At 47.5% G+C, this 27,805-nt stretch overlaps 10 protein-coding genes across 10 annotated transcripts; 8 read left to right on the top strand and 2 right to left on the bottom strand.

The window, feature by feature from the left end:
* Nucleotides 1–3,506: 3,506 nt before the first annotated feature.
* N7506_011555 (Aliphatic nitrilase) lies at nt 3,507–4,663 on the top strand (the record flags this gene model as incomplete). Its single annotated transcript, XM_056960846.1, has 3 exons — nt 3,507–3,775; nt 3,828–4,151; nt 4,201–4,663. 3 exons carry the CDS (start codon nt 3,507–3,509, stop codon nt 4,661–4,663), a joined length of 1,056 nt encoding a protein of 351 aa, XP_056805380.1.
* Nucleotides 4,664–4,839: 176 nt separating this feature from the next.
* N7506_011554 (uncharacterized protein) lies at nt 4,840–6,785 on the bottom strand (the record flags this gene model as incomplete). Its single annotated transcript, XM_056960845.1, has 3 exons — nt 4,840–5,793; nt 5,820–6,275; nt 6,360–6,785. 3 exons carry the CDS (start codon nt 6,783–6,785, stop codon nt 4,840–4,842), a joined length of 1,836 nt encoding a protein of 611 aa, XP_056805379.1.
* Nucleotides 6,786–8,386: 1,601 nt separating this feature from the next.
* N7506_011553 (glycoside hydrolase family 16 protein) lies at nt 8,387–9,331 on the top strand (the record flags this gene model as incomplete). The annotated part of the gene is made up of 1 exon (XM_056960844.1): nt 8,387–9,331. One exon carries the CDS (start codon nt 8,387–8,389, stop codon nt 9,329–9,331), a length of 945 nt encoding a protein of 314 aa, XP_056805378.1.
* A 2,915-nt stretch (nt 9,332–12,246) lies between these two features.
* Nucleotides 12,247–12,732, top strand: N7506_011552 (uncharacterized protein; the record flags this gene model as incomplete). The annotated part of the gene is made up of 1 exon (XM_056960843.1): nt 12,247–12,732. One exon carries the CDS (start codon nt 12,247–12,249, stop codon nt 12,730–12,732), a length of 486 nt encoding a protein of 161 aa, XP_056805377.1.
* Nucleotides 12,733–13,735: 1,003 nt separating this feature from the next.
* N7506_011551 (uncharacterized protein) lies at nt 13,736–13,921 on the bottom strand (the record flags this gene model as incomplete). Its single annotated transcript, XM_056960842.1, has 1 exon — nt 13,736–13,921. One exon carries the CDS (start codon nt 13,919–13,921, stop codon nt 13,736–13,738), a length of 186 nt encoding a protein of 61 aa, XP_056805376.1.
* Nucleotides 13,922–13,961: 40 nt separating this feature from the next.
* Nucleotides 13,962–14,153, top strand: N7506_011550 (uncharacterized protein; the record flags this gene model as incomplete). Its single annotated transcript, XM_056960841.1, has 1 exon — nt 13,962–14,153. The coding sequence occupies one exon, from the start codon at nt 13,962–13,964 to the stop codon at nt 14,151–14,153; it is 192 nt and encodes a 63-aa protein (XP_056805375.1).
* Nucleotides 14,154–14,680: 527 nt separating this feature from the next.
* N7506_011549 (DUF1993 domain-containing protein) lies at nt 14,681–15,187 on the top strand (the record flags this gene model as incomplete). Its single annotated transcript, XM_056960840.1, has 1 exon — nt 14,681–15,187. The coding sequence occupies one exon, from the start codon at nt 14,681–14,683 to the stop codon at nt 15,185–15,187; it is 507 nt and encodes a 168-aa protein (XP_056805374.1).
* Nucleotides 15,188–16,498: 1,311 nt separating this feature from the next.
* On the top strand, nt 16,499–17,491 carry N7506_011548 (RTA1 domain-containing protein; the record flags this gene model as incomplete). The annotated part of the gene is made up of 2 exons (XM_056960839.1): nt 16,499–16,667; nt 16,737–17,491. 2 exons carry the CDS (start codon nt 16,499–16,501, stop codon nt 17,489–17,491), a joined length of 924 nt encoding a protein of 307 aa, XP_056805373.1.
* A 1,117-nt stretch (nt 17,492–18,608) lies between these two features.
* Nucleotides 18,609–19,085, top strand: N7506_011547 (uncharacterized protein; the record flags this gene model as incomplete). The annotated part of the gene is made up of 1 exon (XM_056960838.1): nt 18,609–19,085. The coding sequence occupies one exon, from the start codon at nt 18,609–18,611 to the stop codon at nt 19,083–19,085; it is 477 nt and encodes a 158-aa protein (XP_056805372.1).
* Nucleotides 19,086–23,169: 4,084 nt separating this feature from the next.
* On the top strand, nt 23,170–24,872 carry N7506_011546 (RTA1 domain-containing protein; the record flags this gene model as incomplete). The annotated part of the gene is made up of 3 exons (XM_056960837.1): nt 23,170–23,326; nt 23,406–23,967; nt 24,845–24,872. 3 exons carry the CDS (start codon nt 23,170–23,172, stop codon nt 24,870–24,872), a joined length of 747 nt encoding a protein of 248 aa, XP_056805371.1.
* Nucleotides 24,873–27,805: the final 2,933 nt, after the last annotated feature.

Genomic DNA, 27,805 nt, shown 5'->3' with positions numbered 1-27,805 from the left:
GGACCACAGTGGGGAATTTATCGCAGGTTATCATGCTAGCGAATTTCATCCTATAGAGTGAACGTGGAAGGTGGAGGTGGAAGCCAGGGTAGGCTATCATCCTTTACATTTGCAAGATTGGGGAATTAATGGTGAGGGGATGCAATATAGTCACACAGGTGAACAGTAACAAAGGAAACAATTACAGAATGGGACTGATGAAGATCTAGCTACATTATATGAGATTAAAGTGATGAGAGAGTAATGGAATGTTGTCTTAGAATTCCCAGGACCGAGGAGACCAGGAGGCGAGTTGCCATCCTACCCGCAAGATCATGGGAACCCAGAGACGTTAATCTATGATCCACTGTGAGTACCGCTTCCAGGGTGAAAGTTCACCATGGCGAACCACAGTGAGTAGCCTGAAAGAGGTACAAGCAGATCAAGTTCGGACCCGATTACCGAAGTAATCAGGTGTCCAAACCCCACAAGCCAACACCCTTCTCGCAATGCGGTGAGGTTCTAACATGATGAACACATTCTCCTCCGACGGGGGGTCCGGCATAAAACGAATGTAACACCATGAGAGGTACCTTCAGCACGCTTGTCCTGTTGAAGGATTTGGTCCTCAAAGAGTAGAAGGCGCCCACTACCAAGACGCACCTGTGAGGGAGGTAAGCAAATGAAAAAAAGAAGACAAAAAAAAAAGAAGGAAAGGGTAGGGGACTCACGTTAAGGTTCAACCTTGGGTTGAGAAGAGAAGAAGAAGAGAGAAGAGAGAGAAGAGGGAAGGAAGAGGTATTTATACCTGGAGGGATGGGAGCTAAAGAAACCAGCTAGCCTCTTTGGGGAAAAAAACGAAAGAAAACCACCCCCAGGTGAAGGCACATCAATTTGACACACATCTCCTGGCATTTGAGAATATCTCCAACTCTTACGCCTGATCAGGGCAAATGCCGCACCAAATGTGGATCAAATTACAGGGAGTTGTCTGGGTTCTTTTGCCGCACATTTCTCAGCAATGTATAAAGCAATAGATAGCAACAAATCAATATTCTATCCTACTACACCAAAGGTCGATTCTTGTGAGCCCAACGCAGACGTAGACACATGGGCTAAGGATCTCAAACGCTTCCCATTGGCACTTCTCATCGGACCAGAGAGTGATGCCATTCCAACATTCGCTTATCCGATTCTACTCTCCTCCCAGCATTAAAAACAAGCCATGGATATCAAAGCCCATAGGTGAGAAAGACCCCAGTTGCGTTGACTGTAGCACTCCTGCATTAGCTTCGGCTCAAGTCCCGCAGTTCCCGAAAGCTTGGCAACTCTAATTACCGCACAGACCAAGGTACGAAAGTGGATACCATGGGGCTTATTGCAAGAGCGGAAAGCTGTTTATTCGTATACCGGTATGTCTTCTAGTACCAAGGAAGCATTGTATGACAGAACCATGGTGTGATCTTTGAGAAACGAGGTGACCAGATTTCATGCGCCAAGCGAGAAAGGCGTCGCACTATCTCCATTTCCATAACAACATATGCGGCAAATGCGGCGGGCGCGGCCGGCGCGGCTAGCGCGGCGGAGAGCTTCAGATCTGTATAAGCTGGAAAGGGTTCGACCGGGGATGTGAATTCTCACAGAAATAGTAATGCCCTCATTGGTGGCAGTGTAAAGTTCGAGGTTTGAATGCTGGAAAGATGCCAGTCAGCAGGGTCACAGCTCGGAGAACGGAGGAAGTGAGGGTCTTTGTTCTGGGGCTGAAGTTGACGATGAGCATATTCGATGACACCCATGGGGTGAGATATTGAAGCGGACCCCAATCCTCGAAACTGATCTTTGCCTCATTCCGTGACCAGAAACGCAGACCTAGTCAGCGAAAAGGACGACGAAGTTCTTTCACCGGCAGGCCGATTAGTCGTATCAAAGCACTGCGCCCAAGAGGCAAACACACATATCTGATTCGTATCTACCTGGACAGAGTGTCGGAGCTAACACCTGCTGCCTCAGGCTTTGAATCAATAACTGGCCGTAAGAAAGTCAACTCCAAGTTTGGAGTCAGAGAGTGCAATACCATCGAATTCAGGCCCGGCTCCTTGACAAAGAGCCTCATCCTCACAGAGCCCTTGACCATCTCCACTCAAGGGATGCTTGGCTTCATTGGATGACGCGTTGGGCTACTCTATCCAACACAAAGGCTCTGTGATGTGTCTCCGGTGTTTCGACGTACTGATGTTGAGATGCCACTCCGCATCCGACCAAGCCCACCGCTGTCAGATCGTACGATGTTTTGACCTGTTTTTGACCCATCTTTCATCGTCCCCTTGTTCCGGGCTAACTGATATATCAGCCGTTCTAACAGTTCGGCCTTTCGATTCGATCCGCGTCTCTACTCCAAGCCGACACAGCGCGACATAGCCGTCCACCACATCCTGTCGAATCAAATCGCAGCTCCACATAATAACATTCAGCATCACTACCAGAGCTGGCTCCACGAAACCCTCATGCCAAAGACGCAATACACGAACAGCGCAGTACCTGATACAATATCCCGGACGAGCCCTCTTCACCAGCCCAGGAAGCCCACAGACCAGCCCAGCCCACCACTGGGACCCCATGAATTGGCTATAATCTGGGTGGGGGCTCGATACTACGACCCATGACCTATTGATTCCACTCTTTGACAGATATCCGGGGGCGAAACGGATGAGAAGTCTCAACCCCTAAGACTATGACTCGGGCACGGCAAGTTCCCGAGGCCCGGGAACTACCCGCGAAGCCTATCTTTCTATACCCCCGGGGCCACGTCTTACTACAGTCAGCCGGCTTCCTGGGAGCGTTCCTTTATCTTTTCTCCAACGGTTATCTGGACCCAAAAGCCATAGGCGACTGATGAATGCATTCTGAAAGCTTCAGGCGATTTCCCCTTGCTCCTGAGAGGAAGCGTTAGTCCTCTACCTCCCGTTTGGGCAGAGAACGGCAAGATTGAGGCTTTCGCAGACCGGTGTCACTGCTCAGGCGTGAAGAGAGAATCAACTCCCACGGTTCAACATGGCCCACTGGTGACCAGGTCCAATGGTTTTAATTGCAGCACCGATTATCGCGAGTATGGCGTAGATCTCGGGAAATATCTCCACAATTCGGGGTTTAGGGATTTGCTCGCACTGCAGCTGCGGACCCCCGGTGCCGGATGGTCAAAATTCACTGACACTTCCAAGACTAGTGTGGAAATCACACCAGCAGCATATCTGATAAGGTAACCATCGTGTAATGGAAACTAGACTTTCAAAAGATTGTTAATCACAGCACAGATTTAAGGCTGGCTTACCTGCTGGGGGTTGAAATTACTCCGTACATTGACATCACATGGATGTTATCCCCTGTGAGGTCCCACTTTACCTGTGATAAGAAACCACAGCAAGAGTGCTGGTTATAAAAAGCAGCCGATCTCTTCTTCATTTCAAGCCTCTTTCTGTCAAGAAAGACATCCCAAACTCTGGACCAACAAGACTTGAGAGATTCTCATTATGATCATCAAACCTTTTGTCGGCTTGATTCTTTTTGGCATGAGCCTGCCGTCAGCCCATGCTATCAAAGAGCAAACGGACATTGGGAACTTCACTGTGGCTTTGGTCCGGGCATCACCCGTCAATGTGCCATACCCTCCACCTTCCAATAATTGGTATGGTCAAATGCACGACATCAACGCGACCGTTGATTTTGGCGTTAAGCTCATTCAACGTGCGGCACTCTCTGGTGCAGACTTTGTAGCATTTCCAGAGCTGTGGTTTCCAGGGTAAAAACTACCTCCCAATCAGATATGAGCGCGCTAACTGATTCTGTTCCAGATACATCGATGTTAACCCCGGCCCAAGCAAAATGCTCGACAACTATTTCAATCAAACAATTACCGTTAACGATAACAACTGGAGGAAACTTGTTTCGGCCGCACGTCAGAACGGCGTTTGGCTAGAATTCGGCTTTGCACAACACATCAATGACCATATCTACATGGGTCAGGGCTTGATTGACTCAGATGGAAACATCGTTCAAGTCCGTCAAAAGCTTCGTCCTTCTGGGAACGAGAGGACTATATTCAGCGACGGTACCATTGACCAATTGTTGGTCCACAAGACACCATTCGGTAGATTGGGGATGCTAGAATGCTGGGAGTAAGTATTCCAACAATCAAAAGCTGGAGGCCTTGGCTGATAATGAAAGACACATGCATCCGACAATGACATTTCCTGTGCACGCCCAAGTCGAAAATATCCACATTGCTGCTTTCCCTTGGGCTCCAGACTTGGACGTTGATACCGGTGTCACTCGGTCAGAAGTATCAATAGCAGCCGCTCGATTATACGCAGTCGTTGGGAGCTCTTATGTGTTCATGCCAGCAGTTGGCACTGCCGCTGTGATTGCACCAAACGGAACCACGGTCGCCTCTATCCAGGCATCGGATTGCGCCAACGAAACTCCTATTCTATATCATTCTATCAACGCGACAGAATTCATCAGTAGTAATCTGACCTACGATACCACTGAATACTCCTGGGCAGCGTTGCAGCAGGTTAATGATGCTTACCCATCCTACATCCCGAAGGATGTCAATAGCTCATTCATCAGCCATCGGCTGAATTCTATTTCTGAGATGAGGAGGTCTGGTCCCATCATGTCGTCTTGACGCTTGGGTGTTCTCAAGCTGTCCAGGTGGGTGATCGGACATAGAATCAGGTCATAGACAAGGAATGTATCCAAGTACTCGATGAGTTCTTGTCTTTTCTCTTCTTTCTGTTCCAATGCTTGAATTCAGGTACTACAATGTCGACTTAGCTGAGCCTGCCTTTGATATCTTGATGTTCATGTTTGAGATCCATAGCCGGACTCCTCTTCAGCCTCTTGCTCCATTTCAGTCCCCTGTTCCGGGTCCAAGTCAACCTCGGTCTCGTCTGTTTGCTCCTCTGATCCAAACCATAGATCATAAAGATAATTCTCCATCCAATGATAGTCATTCTCCGGGATACTTGTGTCCGAAACAAGTGGATTTTCTGGAAATAGCTCGTCAATCACTTCCTCCGGTGGGTCATTCGTGGAATCCGTTGCGTTGAAGGTAGAAGTGGACTCTTCATCCGAGCGATGGAAGATCTGATCGGCCAATTGGAATTGGGCGCTTGTGACTAAATCACTGAGAGGTTCGTTCTCCACGGTTTCCAAGACCGGGTATTTCTGTTCCACGAATGAATCTCCTAGAATCAAATCTTCTCGCGGATAGTCGTGATCGAGAATTGTTATTCTTTGCGGTGGACCCGGAGGCATATCACTTTCCTCGGCCTGAGTTATGATATCTTCGGATTGAGTGTCTTGTACATAATTGCGTATCACTTGCTTGGTGGCAAACAACTCTTTGAAATCTCCTTCCGTGAGCTTGGATCTTGTCTTGGGCTGGGAAGGTTTCTTCACTTCGGGTACTGGAGCTGGTGGTATTGTGGGCTTTGGTTTCACCACTTGTGGCACTGGAATTGACCGAGAAGATGTAGTGTCGCTAGTGCCTGGGACTTTTGTTGGTGGAAGGAACAGCCCCCCTCCACCCTGAATTGACTTTCTCCAGCTATCAGATAAATAGCTTCGTTGATCCTGAGTGCTTTTTTGAAGCTGGTATTCGATATGCTTTGCCAAGTCAAGCTGCGGTATGGTACTTCGAAGTGTAGCTTCGAAGCTTGCTGGGTCGGTTATAGCCGTGAAAACCAAAGGGAAGGCGACCGCTGCAATCGGCCCAACGATTGGCATGAATCCTGCGGCGATCGTCACACTGTTCTTGATAAAATCCACAAGCCACGCACTCGGATCGGGGGAGCCCATTGAACCGTTAGGCCGAAATTTGCGTTGACAATCGTGGTCCAATCTATGTCGGCGCCGTCAGAGAATTTTTGAACATTTCCCTTCGTAGAAACACAGAGTTGATCAACCATTCGAATGGTTTTAGATGAAAACACGTTATGCTTTCGCAGAAATCGCGGCACCGACAGTAGATTCACCAAATGCGGAATGTTGATCGCCAGGGTCCAATTTGCATCAGAGTGTAGTCCGAGGGCAACCTCTGTTCTCACCGTTTCCCAGGTACCATCGGTAACACTGTATGAACCTGGAAGGTCATGTTCCGCCTTGTAATGGTGACTTAGAATGCGAATTTCTCGACCAGTTGCAAAATTCACGTTCAGGAATGTGCACAGCTCGGGATGTTCTTCCGACGTTTGTTGGGCAACGGGGATGTAGATTGCCCGAATATGAGCAGTCCGCTGGAAGAACAATTGGCGTTAGTCTCATAATTCTGGGACCAAGTGTACCTTGATCTTAGCAATTTGAGTACGCGGCTAACGTACATCAATAAGAAGCCACTCTTCCGCATCAGACAATTTCGGCATAGGCAGCACCATGAAGAAGGACTCCAAAGATCCACCCTTTTCCTGGTCTCGAAATCGATTTCCAGAGGTACACAGGTTGTGCTCTGCGACCCGGTATTGATCCGGGTCCGCATAGTCCGAATAAGGGTGTTTTCCGTACATGACGAACATTTGAGTCCATGCACCATAGTTTGTGTTCCATAGACTGCCTTTGACCACTTTGTACCCTGAGCGGCGATGATAGCCTTCTGGCTTAGCGTCGCTTCCATGAAAGGAAGGCTTATTCCATATGTATTCCAGCAGAAAGTGGCCATAGAATTGATGAGTGTTATTGGAATCGTAGTAAGTTGTTTCCAAGCCAGAGCGCTTGAAGAAACACTCACCCTCCGGATAAGACAGGGCCATCTTGGATTGTGGTATACGGATCAAGAGACAAGTGGGGGGCGGATAAGAGATGTGGGATCTATTTCATCGAGGCGAAAAAGGTGTTCTTTATTAGGCGAAAGATCGATTCAGCTCGTATTCTGGCTGAAGGAATAGACAAGGCAACCCTTGATTCCGTCTCAATCATCTGAGACAGGGCAGAAAGCTCCCCAACAATCATCATGACGAATGGAGGAATATCTTTGGTCACATCATGAATAGCAGCTAAGACTGCAGACTGGACAAATGATATATCGACCGATCCACGGATGTTCGCTGTCCTGTGGCTCTAGCCTCATCGATTCAGACCTCGGAATTTTTGCCCAATATGTGAGGTAGTACAGTCGTCTCCCCCACTGATCATCATGACGAATGACACGAAGTCTCCCACCGTGTCACATAGAGCCGTGAGCTAGGTCAGCCTTGACGAATGACATATCAGCCGGCTATCTGTGCCCCAAAGATCTGGGCTACTCGCTCCAAGGCATCCTAGGATGCATTATCACGAGACACTGAAGTGAAGAAAGTGTAGCAGAGACCATCTTCGATTTGTGATGTCCGATATCGATGCTTTAGGCCAGCTGTCTATCTCTCCCTCTCTCCGTCTCTTGGTTCTCCTCGGTCTCACTCAAAACATCAACGGGTCAATAATTTCTCACCCTTGACGAGATTGGCCCTGGGCCTTCGAATACCTCACCAGAAAGGCAACGAGGGGTTGGCTGGAAGGGAAAGATGCCTGAGTCGGGCGCTGAGGCCAACACTTGGGTGACACAGAAGGTGGAGTGTCCTGTCGGCGCCGGTGTTTGCCTGGTTTGCAGGGTCTTCGCAGTGCCAGGTGGTCGTGATCGGGAGCTTCCCTCTCTTCCTCCTTTCTTGAGGGAGGCTCCCACAATACATACAGTTGATGCTACATACTGCTCTGTGCTTCGCTCGATATCCCCTCAAGGGCTACCTAGTGAACAAAGAAACGTTTACCTGCACTCTCAAGAGCGCCGATCAATTCAACCACGGAGAAGCAAGGGGTGCCAAGAATGTGCACAAAATGGGAGGAAATCGGCAAGCCCAGTTTGAAGCAAAGGGAAAGAATGGCTTAATTGTCTGAACTCTGGGAACTGCCTACTAAATATCACCAGTAGAGAGAGCATACGCCCCCACTACTCCGCACAGTAAGACTCATTTGCGCATTGACGGCTTTTGTAACTCTCTTGAAACCCGTGGGAATTATCGCCTCCATCTATGCAGAAATCCCACAAGGATCATGAGAATGGAATACAGCATTGGAATTCCGAATCCATCAATTCTTATTTGGCTCTCCAGCTATTCGTCTGACACATCCATGGGCTTTCTAGACTTCAAATAGCCAATGCTTGATATTCAAAATCTCTTTCGTCAATATCTAAGCTGAGAACAGTGATCATACTGAGTTCAAAGCGCGAAGTGTGCACAATGTTGAAAACACACAACAAACAAGAATGATGAAGCCTGGCCTTGGCGCGCCAAGACAAATCGCCCGAGACAGAATCAACGACAGCATATAAATCACTGCTTTGTCCAACAACATCCATGCCAATATCGTGCTCAATATGCCATTCAGACAAGCACTTCAGGGTCTAATCGACAAGGCAGATAAGGCTTGGGACGACATAACCAACCAAAATTCCCAATCAGCGCCGTCAAACAATGCCCCACCGCCTATCCCAACCTCCAGCAAACCCCCACTAGGATATCCGGAGCAGCAGCAACCCCAGATTTATTGGCAACCCAACCTACATCCTCAGGCTCCGGTGTCATCCAACTTCTATCACGAGCAAGGCCAACATGGATGGGGCAACAATGAGGCACAAAACTACATCGACAGCCCCCAAAACTCGTTCCATTCCCCGCAAGGTGATGCACTGATCGTGCGCGCTCTGATCAACCACGGGCATCCGGAACATACCCAAAAGTTCACCAGCGCCAGACTCTCGAGTCATCAGACCCTGGACCGATCGCGAGGCTGCCTATCAGCTAGAATCACGGCCCCGGTGGCCGGGGGTATCTGGCCGGCCTTTTGGTTGCTCCCTAAAGATCCTTTCAAGTGGCCCGAGGATGGTGAGATTGATATCATGGAAGCGTGGAATGGAGATGCCATCAACCACACATGTCTGCATTGGGGCCATTTCAACGGCGAGGACTGGAACAAACATCGTGTTCTCGAAACACCTATTCCCAACATCAGCTCGCCGGTGGGGGTAAGGTACGATTTTGTCTGGGACGAAGACGAAAGCACAGGTGGCGGGCGCTTGATCTGGTTGATTGATGGCATGCCCGTCATGCGGGCGGAGAAGCCGCCTGGCACGAGGAAGATGAGTGAGTTCCGAATTCTCATCAACATCGCTGTGGGAGGAAATGTCTGCCAGGGAAATATGCCTGCCGATGGGTGCTATGAGACAGTGGTTCGTGAATTGGCTATGTGGGATGCACCACCCTGGGGTTGGAATCAGTTTGACCGGGTCTGGTGGGATTCAAAAGATGGCAAAACCATGTAGCGAAAGGCCCTGTATTCAATACTTCGCTCGGTGAGACTTGGTCACCCAGCACGAAATGCAGAGTTGTTCCATCTGATCGATCTGGCTTGGCTTGCAGCATTGAGCACAACCGAATCGAACCCGAAGCATCGTAAGGCCCAAGCACGTAAAGATAATGTTTCTCACTCGAGTGACCCACTCAATGGATATACTTGAATGTTCTCAAGGTAAGGCATGATGCTTGCAAAAACGACAACCGGGGGAGGTCAGAATCCGAATGTCAAAGCGGTAAATTCTCTGAATCACAACGGGAGTGAAGGGAGTGAGGCTTCGTTACAAAATCAAATTTTCAGGAATCAGGTGATACCTCCAACCCCGCCAGAGGAGGTGAATGAACGAAATCTGCAGATCACTAGTCGAAAAGGCAAATATGCGTGTGCTCCGTACGGATGTACAGGTGGGTGTAGGTGCTTTGACTCTCAGCTTTCCCACTTCGCTTTTCAGCTGCGTCCACGGGTTGGATATGTATGTCAAGATCCTGGAGGTTTTCTGTTCATGTTCTTCGGCCGTTTGCATATTCGGTCCATTTTGTGTCTTCTCGTTTTCCTGCACTGTCTCGATTTTATATCTTCTCCTCGTACCCTCAAATGGAATATTGGACCATTAGAAGCCACTAATACGCATTTTGAATGGCCAAACCTCTCCCTCTTTATGATGGCAAGCAGGGATGCCTCTTGGCATCCAAGACACACGATGAATAGGCGAATAGATACTGTATGGATTAGTGTACCACTCATGTACTCCGTACTGGTAGCATCAACCAGCCAGACTCCTGCAGCAAAGTCCAAAAGCTCGGAAGTCAAGGCTAATCATCGCGTGGCCGAAATACGCTTCCCGCTCCCCTCAGTATTTCTCCGCAACAAAATGAGTAATAGCAACAAGGAGCCCCCATCTCACACTATACCCGGCAGACAAAAAAGCTTTAAACAAAACAACGGAAAAAAAACATACAACAGTGAGGATTCGCTGGTGGTCACCCACCCAACTACTAACTCACCGGCGTGTGGCTTAAGTACGGCTGAGCGGACGGGAAGCCCTGTTCTCCACACCCTGTGGTCGTATGTGCTTGGTTTCAAGAATGGAGAGCCTATGATGCGAGGATTGAATCCAAAAGCCATAAAATTTCTGAGAACGGGGCGAGTCGTCAGGTTTGTGTTACACCATATTTCCAAGGAACTTGACACCCATCCTGTCATCAATGACAAGTTGCAATGAGATATAGTCGTATTCTCTAGAGACCACAAGCTTGTGAAAGTCGAAGAGCACGGTAACTTTATCCATCTGACTACACCAGAAAAGACTATTGAACAACCTGGAATTCGTCTGGGTGTCACAAACCTTCGAAGCAGTTGAGAAATTAGTGATGTCTCGAGTTAGTCTTTTAACATCTTATAAGCTGGCCGGTGGATATGGAATATATTCAGTATACCTATTCGGCTGATACTTGACACCGCTAGGTACGGCTCTAGTACACAAGAAATGAACCAAATATGAAAATCGGGAAGTGACTTTGCTCCTAGTAGAAATCTAACGATCTCAAAACTTGCAGCCAGCTTTATTCCATTGATATAAACACACGCGAGAAGATTGATATGGTATGCGTGAAGATAAATCATGTTAGTTACTATGATTATCTACAGGCCTCCGGTCTTGACATGTTACCACTGACAATTGTACCATCGTAAACTTTGATCCTCCCCACATGTAACCAGTATCCCGATGTTAGAATTCCCAGCTGACAATCCCAGAAAAAAAGTACGAGAATGACTACCTAGGTAGGTATGGCATAGATGGCACATCTTGGCACGCCGCACGAGATATACCTATAAAAGGAAGCACGAATCTAAACATCGGTGAAGCAGAACTGCGAACAATACAGATTGAACCATTCAAGTGAAAAAAACCTTTGAAGTCGTCTTTCAATATGCTCCCAACACAGGCTATCTTGAAAATTCTCTTTATCAATGCTATCTGTGCTGGAGCGCTTCCTCAGACAGAGCCTGCCGAGTCTCAAGGTTGGCATTCTTCCTACAAATAGGAATGAAAAACAAAGGGGCAAAACTCTGACAGCACCTGAGGTATTCTAGCATGCCGGATTGCCCTCGAAGCTGCGAAATTCCCAGATCTGTCGATTGAGGAATATCCCGTTCCTAATATACAGGATGGCCAAACCGGAAACGAACCCGATGAAATAGCGGGAACCCAGAGAATATACCCGGGCGTATTTCTACCCTTTCCATCCAGTTGCTCTCCAGTGTTCAGAGAAAAGAGAGACTCTAACCAGAAGCAGTATTGTTCGGCCGGTACAACCCAAAGATGCAATTTCTGCGTCAACGGGCAACTTTACTGGACAAGATGTGCAAGCAACCATCGAGTGAGTAGGCTGCTCTTATGGTTAGAATCTATATTGACAAGAGAACTACAGTGCGCTCGGACTGGGCATTGGTGTAGCTGGTCTGACACCAGTGCTTTTGCTGTTTGTAGCTAGGTTGAAATCTCATTTACTGCAGTGTTTGGCCATGGAGAAAATCGAACTCCAGTTTTAGTTGTGCTTCAAGATGCTTGAAAATCCGGTAAATGCCAGTGTAAGACCATGGAGAGAAATTGTTCTCGCAGATTAGGGTATGTGTGTAGTAATAATTGCGCAAGCATAAAGGTGTCAATGATTTGTCCCAGAATGCATAGTCCCCGGGTCCTATCCGAAGAGCTCTGGAGAAAGTCTACCATGGAAGTCTTGCTGGAGCCGTAAACCTTAAATGAGGGCATTCTGACACATCCGTGGTTGGGTCCACAGGTGTGTGTAACGACCGTCTGCTAGGAAATCTTGGGGGAGAAAACCCCCTCTTCAATCTCCTCCCTGTGATCTCACCCCCACAATGGCAAACAACCAACCGGAATCTACCTCATCCGAGGGATTGTGCATACTCGATGACACTGGAAACAATCTCAGACACGTGTCGGGAGAAGAGCTCAACCGAACCGCGACGGAAATTACTGATGACTTTGTGCCCATTGAGCCATCCGCAGAGGATATCAGAAAATACCTTTCCACCCTGACTTCTGCCCAAAAGAAGATGCAAGACGAGCTCCGCGACTTGGACTGGAATGACGCTGCAATTCACAACATTCTCACCATCCTTGAAGACGCACAACGACACAACCGCGCGAGACTTCGCCAGAAGGGACTCGCCGAAGCCGAAATTCAAAGGCTCGATGCGCTCGCCAACGAAAACGTGATGGATTTCTCCCATCTCAGACGTGGACTTGCGGTCGCAGGCGAGGAGGATTATCAACTGCAGCTGTACTTGCTCGAAGAGGTCAAAAGAAGACGTGTTGCGATGCTGGAGGAAGAAGGCGAGTAGCTGGAAAGCCGTTTGACGAGCTATGGGGGTTGAAATTCACACACAAACTCGATACAGCGTTTATCCACGGCTTGCACTACCTGCAGCTGTGATTGTTTCACCTAGTTGAGACCTTCCAAATTCAGACTTCATATCAGGGCTTCCATATTAATACTACTATCTTTAGCCTGAAGTCTCACTGCGATTGGGTAGGTGGATTTGACAAATGGATAACAATCAGCGTCAATGACAATTGTTCATCTCGAGCAAGTGTGCTAATGGAATTAGCTACAAGACTCTCATGATCATAAGCTCTAGCAGCCATGCCAAGACATCATGTATTCTTCTTGCTCCCTGAATTTTGTTATAGCGAAGATCACACGATCTTCATCCTTGGCTCACAACCAGATTATCCTACCGAAAATCTGCGGACCCGGGACTTGGATTTGACCACGAGGGGAGCGACACGAGGTGACATGGGTGCAGAAATCGTTCTAAGTTCTGCGAGTCATCTAGAACACCATGCGCATTGTTGGCGCTTAGCATCTCAGAGCCCGCTCGTCGAAAAGTGCCAACCGGGAATTTATTGGAGGGACTGCGCAATAGACGAGCAGATGTGTATGAACAGCGATGGAACGCTCGGACGCTTTCGGGTCGATCGCAACATACCCGTGCCGATCTCATCAGCTAGATCAAGTGACTTCTCTTTGACAAGACGGTGAAGTACCGATGTGACCAGAGCTGCACTCTGAAGGGCAGACAGACGTCTCTCTTGCTTCGAGTACTAATCAGTGATTTCCTTCGCGGCAATGACAGATTCAGGGGCCAGTACGGAGCAGAGGCAGGCATACGTCGTGGCGCAGGCGGCACAAGCGGTCTATGCGGCTCATGCGGCAAGTTGCGAGGCTACGTACTGCGAAGTCATAAAACAGATTAGTAGCATCCTGTCCTCCGGCTATTAGTCGAGATCGATCGATCGATGGATCAGCCCAAATGCTGCTGCGCACCGGTGACCTTCCAACGCTCAGTTATGGCAGCAGCCAGGACTGTTTTTGCGTGTCTTGCGTGTCTTGCGTGTCTTGCTGGTCTTGCTGGTCTTGCTGGTCTTGCTGGTCTTGCTGGTCTTGAAGTAGGGCCCCCGTTGTCGGCGATGTGCGGTGGTGACATTACCCCACAAGTGGAAGATGCCAACAGTGCTCAATAATATCATGTCATATTATATATATCTCGGACCTCTCATGAAATATACTATGACAGGAGGTCAGCCAAAATTGGGTACAGCTGTACAAACCGATATCACCGATCTTACCGAATTCACTGATTCTACCGAGTGCGCCGAGCTTATGGGATCTACCGAGGAAGCCGAGGAAGCCGTGCAAACCGTGCAAACCGTGCAAGTCATGCAAGTCATGCAAACCAGACAAACCAGACAAACACAATAATCTAATTGACGCAGATCGATTCGCAGTTCTCATTGCTCACCAGTTGCAGCCTTTCTCATTTAGATGTCAGCCATTTTTCAACGGATTTGCGCCAGGTATCAGTATGGCGTTGTTCAGATATTTCACTCCGGCGAACATAACTCACAACGACACAAAACGGATTTTGTTTTCAACCATCTGATGCAGCGCTCCTGACTCTCGTCAGCCTCAACAACAAGCTGTGGAATCCTTCCAATGTCGTTCTTCTAGTGGATTCGGATTGAATTTGAGTCGCTCTCACTTCGTAAGCTGACCCAAGGTCTCTGTGAACTTACGTCAATGGATGCTGTATTTTCCGCCCCCGGAGACACCGACCCGCTAGTGCTTACATGTTCACTTTAGCGCTGCCCAAGGCGCTGCGTACCATGGGGTCCCAGGAAAGGTCGCAAATTACATAAATGCTTGGTCTCCAACGATCCCCTGGTCTCAGTTCAAATAAGTTTCTCGACACAAACGTCACCAAAATTGCTCCGGGTTCGATCGCGAGAATGACATACACAATTTATGAGGGCTTTGTCCTACAAACAAAGCGAGCTTTGACTGCGCTTTCGAACATCCTCCACAAAGCTGAGGAGGGGCCCAATGCCTCCAGCCTTCCGTCCTGTCGACTCTGCGATGATATGAAATCACTCAGCTATCAGGTCTTCGCAGCAACCACGCAAACGCGGCTAACTCTGGCTAAGCTGACAGCGGAGCCTTTCCCAACGGAGGACACAAAGAGCGACGTTGTCCTCACATATGAGGAAATGTACGCTCACATCGACAAGGTGCTTGAGACACTCAACACCGTTGACAGAGACCTCATCATCGAACAATCTGAAGCCGTTGGTCCCACCCCCTTGGGAGGCAATATACAACAACTGTCTGGAATTGCGTATGCATCTATTATGCAAGCGAATATCTTCTTCCATGTCACTACTGCTTATGCCATCTTGCGCAAGGAAGGTGTGCCTCTAGGCAAGGTGGATTACCTTTTGCCATTTGTGATATCCTGAACCTTGACTGTCAAAGGACTCCGGATGTTGATTTGAGCAAAGCGCGCAATGCCACCGATTCCTACACGGGTATCAACCGCAAGTATCTTTTCTGATCAACGAATGCTACATAGCCAGGCTGGCAAACTTGAGACATAAACCCAATTGAATTTCAACTGTAATATCGTACACTCTACGTGGGAACCTGAATTCATTCCCAGGTAGGCCAAACAGACTGCCGCAAACCTTTGGATCGATTGATTACCACAGAATAGCTCATGGATCTATACCCATGTCTTAGATATGGATGGAAAGAGCAACATAGATCGCAAGGCGCCCTACAGCAGTAGCTAGTGCTCATCTTGCAATTTGGACTTTTGCTCATTACTACATAGAACCTCTGAAACTTTGCTATCTTTTTTACTGTCATTTTTGAAAACTAAACTGGCAGAAACAAATCAATAGCAATTTGACTGTAGACTTCCATGGTCAGATTCAAAAAAAAGCAGAATGGCAATATTTGAAAAGGAACAAATGAAAGTGCACGATGGGCGATAGCTGCTGTCGTGGGCGCCCGTTACAACTGTGTTGTCGTCGTGCTGCCCCTTAGTCAAATTGCTTCGGGTGAACATGGCCTTGGCAAATGGGGCGGGAAACAAAACGAGCGTGGAAAACTGCACGGCGATTGTGCAAACTGCTGTAAGCCAGAATGCGTACTTAGCCTCTTCGTTAGAAAGCCTAGGGCTGGGTACGGAGTATGAAAATTATGGGTCCAGACTGCCCAAAGAACCAATCAAAAGGATGTCGCAGGGAATACCCAGAACGGGTTAGTCGCAAATGAGAGGCTGAGCGGTTGTCGATCACTTTACTCAGCTGGAGAGATATGATGCTTTGACAGCGTTTGAGATCAGGTACTTTGTGGTAAGCAAGAGACAGCTTTATGCCTTGGTGTTGCTTAGCCCTTCATTTCCTACTGGCATCCACTTGCTGTTTATTCCGCACACGAGCTCTCCACCTTGCGAGCAGCATAAGGTAACCTAATTGAGAGACGTACTCGTATTATTCTCCAACTACGTAGTACTGCTGGCCAATCCCATATGTGCACAATGTTCAATCAGCCCCAGATGAACCTGGACTGGTATAGTTAGGTGGACCTTTGCAGTCTAAAAATACATGACTTGTTTGTGGATGAAGCAACTTCTGAAAGTTCGGTGGTACTTTAAAAAGGAGTGATGTCCCGAGGAAAGCCCATATCATCCTCTACAACAACTATTCAATTTGACCATACCATCTTGGGAAACCCAGACACTCGGGTACCCTCCTAACTCCATTATGTCTTCAAGCTCCGATGATGAGAATCCCTACTACACATTTTATAAACCCTCTATCGCTGCGGCTGCTGTTGTAGCAATTCTCTTCTGCCTCTGTGCCTTGGTCCAGATATGGAGAATTATCGTGACGCGTCAATGGTTTGGAATTGTAATCCTTGTTGCCGCTGCCTGTATGAGCCCCTGTTCCCCGAGGTGCGAATTGAAAGGATCCCACAAACTGACATGAGAACCCTCTGCAGTTGAAGGCGTTGGTCTGCTTGCACGGGCATATTCAAGCAAGCACCTCGACAAGCAGAGGCCGTTCGAGATTCAAACTCTGCTCATTTTCCTCGCCCCCATCCTCTTCGCTGCTTCAGTCTACATGCTCCTCGGTCGTTTGATCCGCAAATCAGAACACCCAGAGCTATCATTTATCCGCATAAAATGGCTCACGCCTATCTTTGTCGTTGGTGACATATTTTGCTTCTTCGTTCAAGCTATTGGTGTCGTGATACTTCTTCGAGCCGAGTCTAAATCTAGGTTCGACTTGGCCAAGGGAGTTATTTTGGCTGGCCTTGCACTGCAACTGTTCTTCTTTGCTGTCTTTATTCTGGTCGCTGTTGTCTTCCAGAGTCGACTTAACTCTCTGGTCCGAGAAAAGCCCGTTCATTTGGGCGTGAATCTGAAGATCAGACTCTGGAATCTCTACCTTTGCAGTTCTCTCATCACTGTCCGAAATATTTACCGGTTAATTGAATATGCGACTGGTACGGAGGCGTATCTATCCACGGTGGAGTGGCCTACATATGCCTTAGATGTTGGACTGATGCTGATCATTATGATTGTTTCCAACTTCTGGTACTTTCCTAAGACGGAGAATGTCTACGAGCCTCCTGTTCTTAGTACGAGCATGGAATACCCCTTGACAGAGCAGAGACTTCTCGATCGTGAAGAGCTGGCCCGTGGACAATCACATACATTCGGGTATGGCCCTCTTCAGCATTCGCATGTTTAAGACCATTCAACCTTTTCTCCTGGAGGCTGTCAACTACTCATTGAGAATGTTGACGATGTTTATTCCCGAGGTCTTGTCGCCAGCTCGAATTTTAAGGCTGTTTGTGGCTCAAGGCGAGTGGACGGGTTTCCACAATCATGGAATTTGCAAAGGATTTCGCTTGCACACAACTTTAAATAGCTCGACCTAGTTGCAGTTTGTATATGATTGACCACACTGGGACACCTCATTTTCAAACCCAGAAAATGAAGAGCGGCGTGTCCTAAGAAACCTTTAGTAATTCCACCCCGAAAAAGAGTGGAAACACGTCATGTGACTGGAAGCTTGCCAAGACACGCTAGTCCGTTTTGGAATCACAACAATCAGCCCAGCATGGAGGTAACCCTAGAGTTCAAACGACATGTCTCATCTCTTTTGTTTGAGCTCAGTTCCAGTAAATTGGTATCCTTCAGTGGGATAACTGCATGAAGAAGCAATTGACATCCGTAAAGGTAACCTGCATACGGAGTATTTTAGCGCCGATTAGGTGAGCTTTGTCGATTGAAGAGCTGCACGGGCGAAGTAGATTTCTGAGGCATACAGATGCCAAGATTTACCTGCGGCAAACTACTTGTATGGCATATGAGCCACAAATTCCCAGCACCCTTTTCCAACTTGATACAGATGTCGGAGCCCTGACTGCTTGTGCTTGATACAGGGTCTGAAAATAGAAGCGAGGTCACAAATTTCCTGAAGCAATCAGAGATCAACCAAACCATGCTTTCAACATATCACTCTGGTCCAAATGGGGCAGTGGAAAGGGCAATGCGAAACTTGAAAGATGCACTGTTGAGTTTTTCGGCTCTACTAAACGTCAGTTTGGTCGAAAATGTCCATCTCATGAGTCAGTTTGCTAATAATCAGACATCGGGACCTTCTTTTACCCCCCCTCTTCCTCTCTTCCCTTCCCCTTTTTCTTCCTCTCTGCATCTCACACTACATTGCCTCGCAATACATTTCTGTTTCTCTTCGTCAGCAGAGTACTCAAGATTGAATAATCTAAATCTCACCCTCCGAAAGTCCCACCACCACAAGTGCCTGCCATTGCAAAGTCAACTAAACCGTCCTCACGCAAAGAATGGCATCACAGAAACGCACCGTTCTTCTCCTCTCCCTTGCATATGAAGACTACTTTGATGACGTTCATGGTCAGCTGGTCGACGCTTTCCTCTCAGTGGCAAACGTCAAGCACGCAAAGACACCCAAAGCCGCTCTCACAGTCCTTGAGAATACCCCTCTGACGGCAATCATCACCACGGATGAAGGTCTCGCTATGCCCGACCCCAAGAACCAAGAAGTCTTTGCGTTGGTGAAATCATTCATCGAGCACGGTGGACTCGTCATCGTCGGCCAACACTTTCCAAGCTCCACCAGTGGAGACCAATTCGACGATTTCTTCAAGGCCTTCGGTCTTCCTTGGAAGAGGGGCGATTATCACCGCACAGACTTCCGGATCAACCCGTCCTGCATCTTCCCCTTTGGCCTTCGTCCAGGCGCAATGCCACATGAATACAATATGAAGGCTGTCCACGTTCAAGGTGCTACCGAAAGCTAGAGGTTGTTTGTTGCGGCTCCCGGTGCCCAAACGCAGAGTAACGTTTTTGCGCCTCAAGATGTGGATCGCTCGCAGGCTGCGGTTGCGGCGGCTCGTATCGGCCAAGGCACGCTGGTGTACTGTGGTGATGTGAACGGGGAGAGCGAATCCGTCGCGCTAATCATGTCACTCTGCGGGTGGGATTACTAGGGTATGGAGGCTCCAGTGTGACGACGGATTTGCGTTTGTTGAAATCTTGGTGATTTATCTTGATATATCCGTGCTCAAATCTCTTTACCTCGAGCACTTTCCTCTTGCTTCTCACCGTTAATCTACTGGTCATCTATCCAGCAGTACCTCGTTGAAGACTATTGTGTCATCGTTTTCTCTGCTAGTTGTCAGATACCGTGTACGGACCTGTAGTTCGTCTGGTATGGTTAGAAGCGGGATTAGTGGACTCGAAATGGTTTGCTGAAGGGGGACAAATTGTCAAGGTTGAAGGATCTCTCAGGCAAATTGAGCTATATTCAAATTGAACCCTTGGAAGATCCATGGATATGCATGAGCCATGCCTTTGAGTGAGAATGCGACGGCAAAGACACTTTGGCAATTGCCACTCCTAGTGAAGGGCCATTCGTAGAGCATGTAAGTCATCCTAGACCCTGTGGTGCTCTGGTAGAGCTCAGACCCGTGAAACCTTCCATGGGTTCGCGCCACGTCCCGTACGCTCTTCCCCAATCCCTAATTCTGTTTTCACGGCTTAGCCAAGACTTCCTTTATTCGACCAGTCCTGATTACTTGAGGATTGATTGGCCAGACAGTCGAAAGGACAGTCGAAAAGAGATCCTGAATTTGATAAAAGCTCTCTTCCGTTGCTAATCGAAAGATGAGATTAAGCCAATAACTACATAATATAAGCAACTATTATCGTCTTTTTGGCCGCGCGTGCCCAGATGAGCGCAGTACTGAGGCTTGGTTTGGAAAATCCAATGATAGCCTAAAAATACCCTCATTTGTTTGGTTGAGAACGAAAGTTCGGGTTCGGGTTCGGGTTATGATCCACTCTTCCCGACAACATTGGAACCATCTTGAAGTATTCAACAACACGACGAGCTGAAGCTATGCCTAATCGGTCGATCAAAAAACCAATTAAGGATCTTTCACGGTAGAGGCTTTGAACAAGATTTTCATTTTCGAATGAAGGCTTATAGGCATCAGTATTTTCTGTTAGTGCTCGTTTCACCTTTTCTTCCCAGCTTCAAATAGCCACCTGGGCACTACTAGTGGATAATGCCAAACTGAGCAACCTTCAAGCAGGATATAAAAGCGTCTCAGAGTCCTTATTCCAAATTGAATAAACCAAGCTTTCATATCACCACGGCGTTCAAATTCAACACTAGCACACACCATTATTCAAGCGCTGATGTTGTCTTTCTCCTTTGTCAGCAATGAACTACTACGACTATACACCCTCTTTGGCCGCGGCTGTTATCTTTTGTATACTATTCGGCAGTATCACTGGATACCATTATTGGCTATTGCTCAGAAACAGAACATGGTTCTTCATAGTATTTGGGATCGGTGGCCTCTGTCTGTTTCTCCTTTCTAAGATTTCAAGCAGGACTTATACTGACTTTTATCAACACTCTAGTCGAAACTGTCGGCTATGGGGCTCGAGCTATAAGCGCAAATCAAAGTCCTGATTACACGCTTCTGCCATTCCTTGTCCAAAATCTCTTGATTTTGCTTGCGCCTTCGCTTTTCGCCGCATCAATTTATATGCTTCTCGGTCGCATAATCCGTGTAACTGACGGAGATTCCCGATCACTCATTCGCGGTCGATTTCTAACGATAATTTTTGTCTGCGGAGACGTCATATCATTTCTTGTCCAAGTTGGAGGTAAAAATGGATTCCCTCATACCCATTTCTTTTCGATCCATCATGACTCACAAAAGCAGGCGGTGGAATGCTATCTGGTGCCAAAACCGCTAGTCAACTTTCCCTTGGGAAAAATGTCATCATAACAGGCTTAGTGGTGCAGGTCTTATTCTTCGGACTTTTTGTGATCATTGCGTCCGTGTTTCACAAAAGGTTGAACGGACGTCCTACCTCAGCTTCTTCGGATCCCCAGCTGCCATGGAGGCAGTACTTGAAGTTTCTCTATATTGCTAGTGGACTGGTACTCATTCGTTGTTTGTATCGTGTTGTTGAATACGCCAGCTCGTCAAAGTCATTCAAGAGCAACGAGATTTACGCATATGTATTTGATGCAGTCCTGATGCTGGCTATGGAGGTGATCTTTGTTGTTCATCATCCGAGTCGCTTGCTGCAGGCATCTAGGAAGGAGGAGTCACTCATGAGTCATTTGTATACTAATGTGTAGATGGGTCATTGGTTATGTCTGGAGCAAAAGCGGACCCTGTGAAGTGTAAGAATACCAAACAACACTTGGGTTACCATGATTTCGCTTTCGGTGTTACTTATTCACGTATTAGTCTCGAAATCTTGCCATAAGAATGGGTATTTGGCGCTTGACATTCGGGAAATGCTCGCAATCGATCTAGTTCTGTGAGGCAAACCTTTGAACTTCATAGGCTTGCATTAGTGAGCAAGATATCTCACGCTATGAATAGTGTAGCTTATACAAAAGAAAAGCGCTAAGGGCTCAAGTTGCTAGACATTGCTCTAGTGTAATATGTAAGAAAACCAACAACACATGAATGTCACAAGAAAAGCAGTCGAGCCACAGTGGGCTTGATGATTGCGGTAACTAATGAACTTAAATGGATATGGGGCAAAAGGAAGCAAATATCTGGGAAATGATGGGGAAATGTGATCGGCAAATGAGCTGGGGTGAAGTTCGGAGATGGCATTGCTGGAGCGGATGTGTCCACGGATTGATTAAAAAGAGAGAATTTGACATAACAAATGTGAGATCTGAGGCGGCAAGTCGATGGGGTATACCGTGGACTGCTATTGTCGGCGCCGGTATTTGCCTGGTTTGCAGGGTCCCCGCTGGTGTAAATAGATCTAGATCTCTCATCTTCTCTCTCTCTCTCTGTCTCTCTCTCCTTCTCTCCCCTGGTCTCAGACAATACATACGCTACGCTCTTGCTCTCTTCGCTCGATAGCTATACTCACCTTCCTCTTCTCCTTATCGTTGGCTCATCTGCCGAATGGACCCTTTGGCACTGGTTATGTATCAGTCTTGAAGAGGGATTGCCCCAAAGGCAGGAAATAGCTTTGATATATACACTCGCGGTATCGAACATCTGGGGCACGGGATCGCAATTTTGTACTATAATCATATAGCTTAATGCCACACGCTGGTGAATTGGTCGCTGGGTGGTCCATTCAAAGCGTCTAGGTGCATGTCACCATTGGCTTTGGGGGTCTTTTTCAGGAAATGAGACCCATCAATAGTGGATCCTTAGAAAACCATCAACATGTACTCCGTAGGACCCGCTACCTAATTCATTTAGGTTGATTGATGTGTGCTCTATGAACAGCATGGTTGGAGGATAAAGCCATTAGGTGGGTCTCGTAAAGTTCGGCAACTTCGTATTCGGATTCGGATTCTCCGATGTTGTGATTGGTTCCAAGGTTTGTTGAGCAAATGGTTCCCATGGATGCCCAAGTGGAGTTCAACCTCCTTGATTCGCGGCACTGGCAGTGGAGGAAACCCTGGAAGATGTGTGAATTGAGTGTTGAATCTGATACAGATAAGGATTAAACTATACTGCCTAACAACAAACCCGAAGATCGCATCGGATTCGCGTTCGCCATTTCCGAGAGTCTATTTTCAGATCTTCTATCCGAGTCTACTTACTGTACATGAATACCTGGTCGCTTGGGAATCGACCAGGATCGAGAACGATAAACCACCTATGATTTGAGTTTTCTAATGTGAGCAACCCGAAGGGCGGCGCAGTCTTGTCAAATTTTGATCAAAGTGGCACATCATGGCCAACTTGTATCTTGTATAAAGTCTCAGACTAGCACCCTCAAACGTTTGAAATACCAATCTCATTTCAATCCTCTGAAACACAACACACACAAGCAGACATCTTCACATATTCCTCCAGAGCTACCCTCTATACCACCATGGCCTCATCTGAATATATCCTCTACCAATATACACCGAGTTTGGTGGCAGCAGTGATATTCGCTGCCTTGTTCTTCCTGGCCACTGCATTTCACCTATGGCAGCGAATTCTCAACAATGCAAAGTACTTCAATCCATTCATCGTTGGTGGTATCTGTAAGTAAAGCCTGCCCATATCTTGTGTACCAACCCTCGAGATCTCGTACAATAGCTTACCAGTGCTCTCTCTCTACAGTTCAAATAATCGGATACGGAGCTCGGGCTGTCTCCCACTTTCACCCAACATCAACCACAGTCTATGCGATTCAGAATCTACTGATTCTGCTCGCCCCCACTCTTTACGCAGCTTCCATTTACATGGTCCTCGGAAGACTTATCACGTTCCTACATGGTCAGCATCTGAGCTACGTGCCAGTGAAATACATGACCAAGATTTTTGTTTTGGGTGACGTCCTCTCCTTTATTCTCCAAGGCGCCGGAGGAGGTGTCATGAGTGGAGGTGCAGAAAACCTCCTCGTGGTGGGCCAGTGGATCATCGTTGCGGGTCTTTGTGTCCAACTCGTCTTCTTTGGCGCTTTCCTCGTCACCTCCATCTGCTTCCACTGGCGCATCATTAAATCCCCAACTCCGCAGTCGACAGCTTCGAGTATTACCTCAGGATTTATCCCCCGTGACTGGCACGGCCTGCTATTTGCGCTGTATACGGCTAGCATCTTGATCTTGATCCGGAGTGTTTATCGTATCGTGGAGTTTGTGCAAGGAAACAGCGGCTATCTGATCAGCCACGAGGTATTCTTGTATGTCTTTGACGCGGCAATGATGTTGCTGGTCATGATTGTGATGGGCCTTTTTCATCCCTCGGTGGTTTTGTCTTCTCAAACGGCCCCACAATCCGTTGAGCCTAAAGTGGAACGTATGGAGTCCGGGGAGTCCATTGTTTAAAGGGACAAGCCTCAGTGCCGCGCTCACGCGCGACTGTTGGAGGCCTGGTGACCCTGCGTGGACAGGGCAGACCATACGGAGTATATATCGCTTCCTTCTTTCTTTCTTTCTTCCTTCCTCTCTCCTCTTTTCCCCTCTGTACGTTTTTTGATCTATCAGAATTGATCTATCGCTACGCTGCCTACGCGATACGCTCCTCGTAGATCCGTTCTGCTATCAGCGGCTCAAAAGAAGATAATAGTTGCTTGTAAACAGGAATAGTTCCAAGGTTATGTATTTACCTAGATATCGGCTTGATCCCATATCTCGATGGGTAGCGGAACAGAGCTATCATCGACTTCGGGACCTCCTGGGCTCTTTTCATCTGTCTTTTGGCTGTCGTTGCAACTAATCGTCGATTAATTATCATTGGCCGAGTAATGGAAGTCTTGGCTAAGCCGTGAACAGAGATACAGGGATTGGGGATCAGCCAAGCTTTTGATAGAAGACTATCAATACCAATTGGGCATGAACCTTGTTTGAAAGAATGAAAAACAGAACGACTCCTTGGTTTCCTTTCCCCGTCTCCGAAACAGGTGAAGACTAGTTCCAAGGTTATTGATAAAGCCCAAATTCACGATAATCAGGATGGCTGAATCTTAAATTTGAATTAATTCCAGTAACATAGATTTCCTGTTTATCTCAGCTGTCAGAGAATACCAGAGTGAACCAGGGTAACATCGTGGTGTATAGTGCGTGTGCAGTGCGTGTGCACAAGTAAAGTTCATATTTTTGGCAATTCTGCCCTGGTTCTCCGTGTCAATCAATACCAGGCACCCACAATTCGTAACGTGGGAAGGTTTATTTTAAGTATTTTTTGGGACCTAGCAAAGAACTCTGTAAATTTTTCTGGGGAGAAAAAAAATTCTCCCAGCTTTGTCCTCAAATTCCAATGCTCGAGAAACCCATCAAGATGAGAAAGACATCTCGAAGAACTCACACAAAATCAAGAAACGGCTGCAACCTTTGCAAAGCTCGTAAGGTCAAGGTATGTGCCTAGTATTTCCACCCCTGTGTCAAATTATCATATCCGATGAGTACTCCAGTTGCAATACTGACCTTAAAATCAGTGCGACGAAAACAAACCAAAATGCAACAACTGTGTCAAACATGGAATCGAATGTGATTTCAATGAAGCAAGAACAACCAAAAAAAATTGGACAATGGGATCAAAAATACCGTCACCATCAGCAGAGACACCGGGTGTGAACTTCAAATCCTCTCCGTCATTTACTGCAGGCGCAAGTCCTGCTAGTGATCTCGTGATTAGCGAGTATAGCACAGGGCCGATCGGAATGGCTGAAATGGAGCTACTTCATCACTACTCTACATCCACCTGCTACACGATATCTCGTCTTCCCGTTCTTCAAACTGTGTGGCGTATCACAGTTCCCAGGCTTGGATTTGCATCTCCGTTCCTGCTTCACGGAATTTTAGCTTTATCTGCACTTCATCTGGCTTATCTGAAACCCGATCATCATGCCAATTACGCGGCTCAGGCGGAATTTCACCATAACTTGGCTTTACAAACGGTTTCCCCAATTTTGCCACGAATTGACGAAGACAATGCGACTGCTGTATATTTATTTTCGACTATCACTTCGATCATATCTTGCGCGAAACCCAGACTTCCAGATGATTTCTGGGTGATTGGTGATCGGGATATTGAATGGATGTCTCTTTTTCGAGGAACTCGATTCATCATTGCCACTGCGGAACGAACTATCAAGTCTGGAGCAATTTCGCCGATCCTCGCAAATGGCAAACGAAGGAGCAGTGCACGAAATGCAAGATCTACTTCCGGACTTAGCTACTTGGATGACTTACGGGATCTCCTTCGAAATCACGTTACACAGGCCGATGAATTGGAGTGTTATTTTAATGCTATAGAAGATTTGAGCAAATCATTTGCTACTGTCGAGGAGGAAGGCCCTCAGAATTGTCAGACGGCTGATGTGTTTGTGTGGTTGCTTCAGATATCGGATGAGTATCTTCATCTTCTTAGGCAACGAAAACCTGAGGCTTTAGTTATTTTCTCATATTTTTGTGTCATCACCCATGAGTTGGAATGGATGTGGTGGATGCGTGGATTGAGCGTTCATCTGATGCGAGGTATCTATTACTTCCTGAGCGAGGAGCACCGTTGTTGGTTGCAGTGGCCAATGGAACAGGTGGGGTGGATTCCTTAAAAGTGGGATCTAATACCATGCAGATGGACTTTGGCGTTTTGGGTTCAATGGATTTTCGGTTTGGTGGCTCCAAGGCTCTTCAATGGCATTCATGGATTCCAAGTTTCATATCTGGATATGTCTTGCATACATGGAGTTCAAAGATAAGGATCAAATAACCTCGAGGAAATTCCTAGCATTCATGACTTAAAAACAGCAATACGCTCTGAATTTTTACACTGTTTATTTTCTGGGTGTGCCCAGACTTAGCTGTTTCATGGAAAAAATCGAGTCCAAGATTAGATCGCAGATGCCTAAGCTGGCCCAAGCGGAGCACCGCCCGACTGGAAGTGGCAGAGGGCCCCGGGAAGGCCGGAGCGGAACGCCAAGCCCGTCTTCGCCCCTGCCTCCCCCAAATTCAGTCATTTCTGCCATACCCAACCATCACTCACGACGCTCAAAATACCGATGATGGAACTCAACACCGCAGAATCAACTACAGAGGACATTGATAGTGAGCCATGTCACAGCCATGACTCCCAGGACGCCAAAGTGGAGCGACGCAGGCAGCAGAATCGACGCAATGCACAGGCTTGGAGTAAGTACCCTTGCTGCCCCTTTAAAAAAAGGCTTTCATGAGTGATCTGATAATCCATAGGGGATAGGCAAAAAATGAAAAGAGATGCCAAGATTTCGGCGCAGACGGAGGACTGGGAGTAGGCTCAACTGAGCGCCGAGCAAGCCTTCATTGGATCAACGGGATCTCCCAGTTTGAATTTCACAGAGCTGATGAAGATCTATCAGAAGCCACGCGATGCTAGCGGGGAGGCACTGAGGCAATGTTATCTGTCCCACCCACATCTTTATCATCATCTAATCGCATTCGAGTCGGCGGCATATCGGAGCTATTGTAGCGATCCACGCGCCGATCACCGCCTGACACTTGTTAAGCTGAATGTATTCCGAGCTTTTGTGCGGAACATCACAGCTCTTGGATACACACGAGAATGGATGACCGATGAATCTCTCTGGCGGTTTAGTGTCCACGGGCCTCATGCAGCGCATCAGGATGAGAGGGTCATACCAGCAAGTCTACAACCTACAGAACTACAGCAGAAGCAGCCACATCATCCATGGCTGGACTTTTTCCCATTTGGCCGCCTCCGAGATAACTTAATACGACATGAAGATACTATGGATGATTCTCAGTTCTGTCGAGACTTGATGGGTTTTTGGAACATGCCAGACGATGACAATTGTATGATTGTCTGGGGTGATCCTTGGGACCCTATGAACTGGGAAATCACCGAGACGTTTCTACGCAGGTGGGGATGGCTGGTGAAGGGCTGTCCAGAAATCATATGGTCCACTAATTATTGGCGGCGAATCAGGGGAGAAAAGCGCCTGCCTTGGAAAGTATCTTTTGACGAAGAATGTGCACTGGTGTAGGCCCTCGCGAACGCCGCCAATAAGATTCACATCAAAT

This window comes from Penicillium brevicompactum (assembly GCF_028827555.1).
Source record: "Penicillium brevicompactum strain IBT 35665 chromosome Unknown utg000009l_segment0_segment0, whole genome shotgun sequence".
NCBI lineage: Eukaryota > Fungi > Ascomycota > Eurotiomycetes > Eurotiales > Aspergillaceae > Penicillium > Penicillium brevicompactum.
This window is presented reverse-complemented; position numbering and strand designations above follow the sequence as displayed.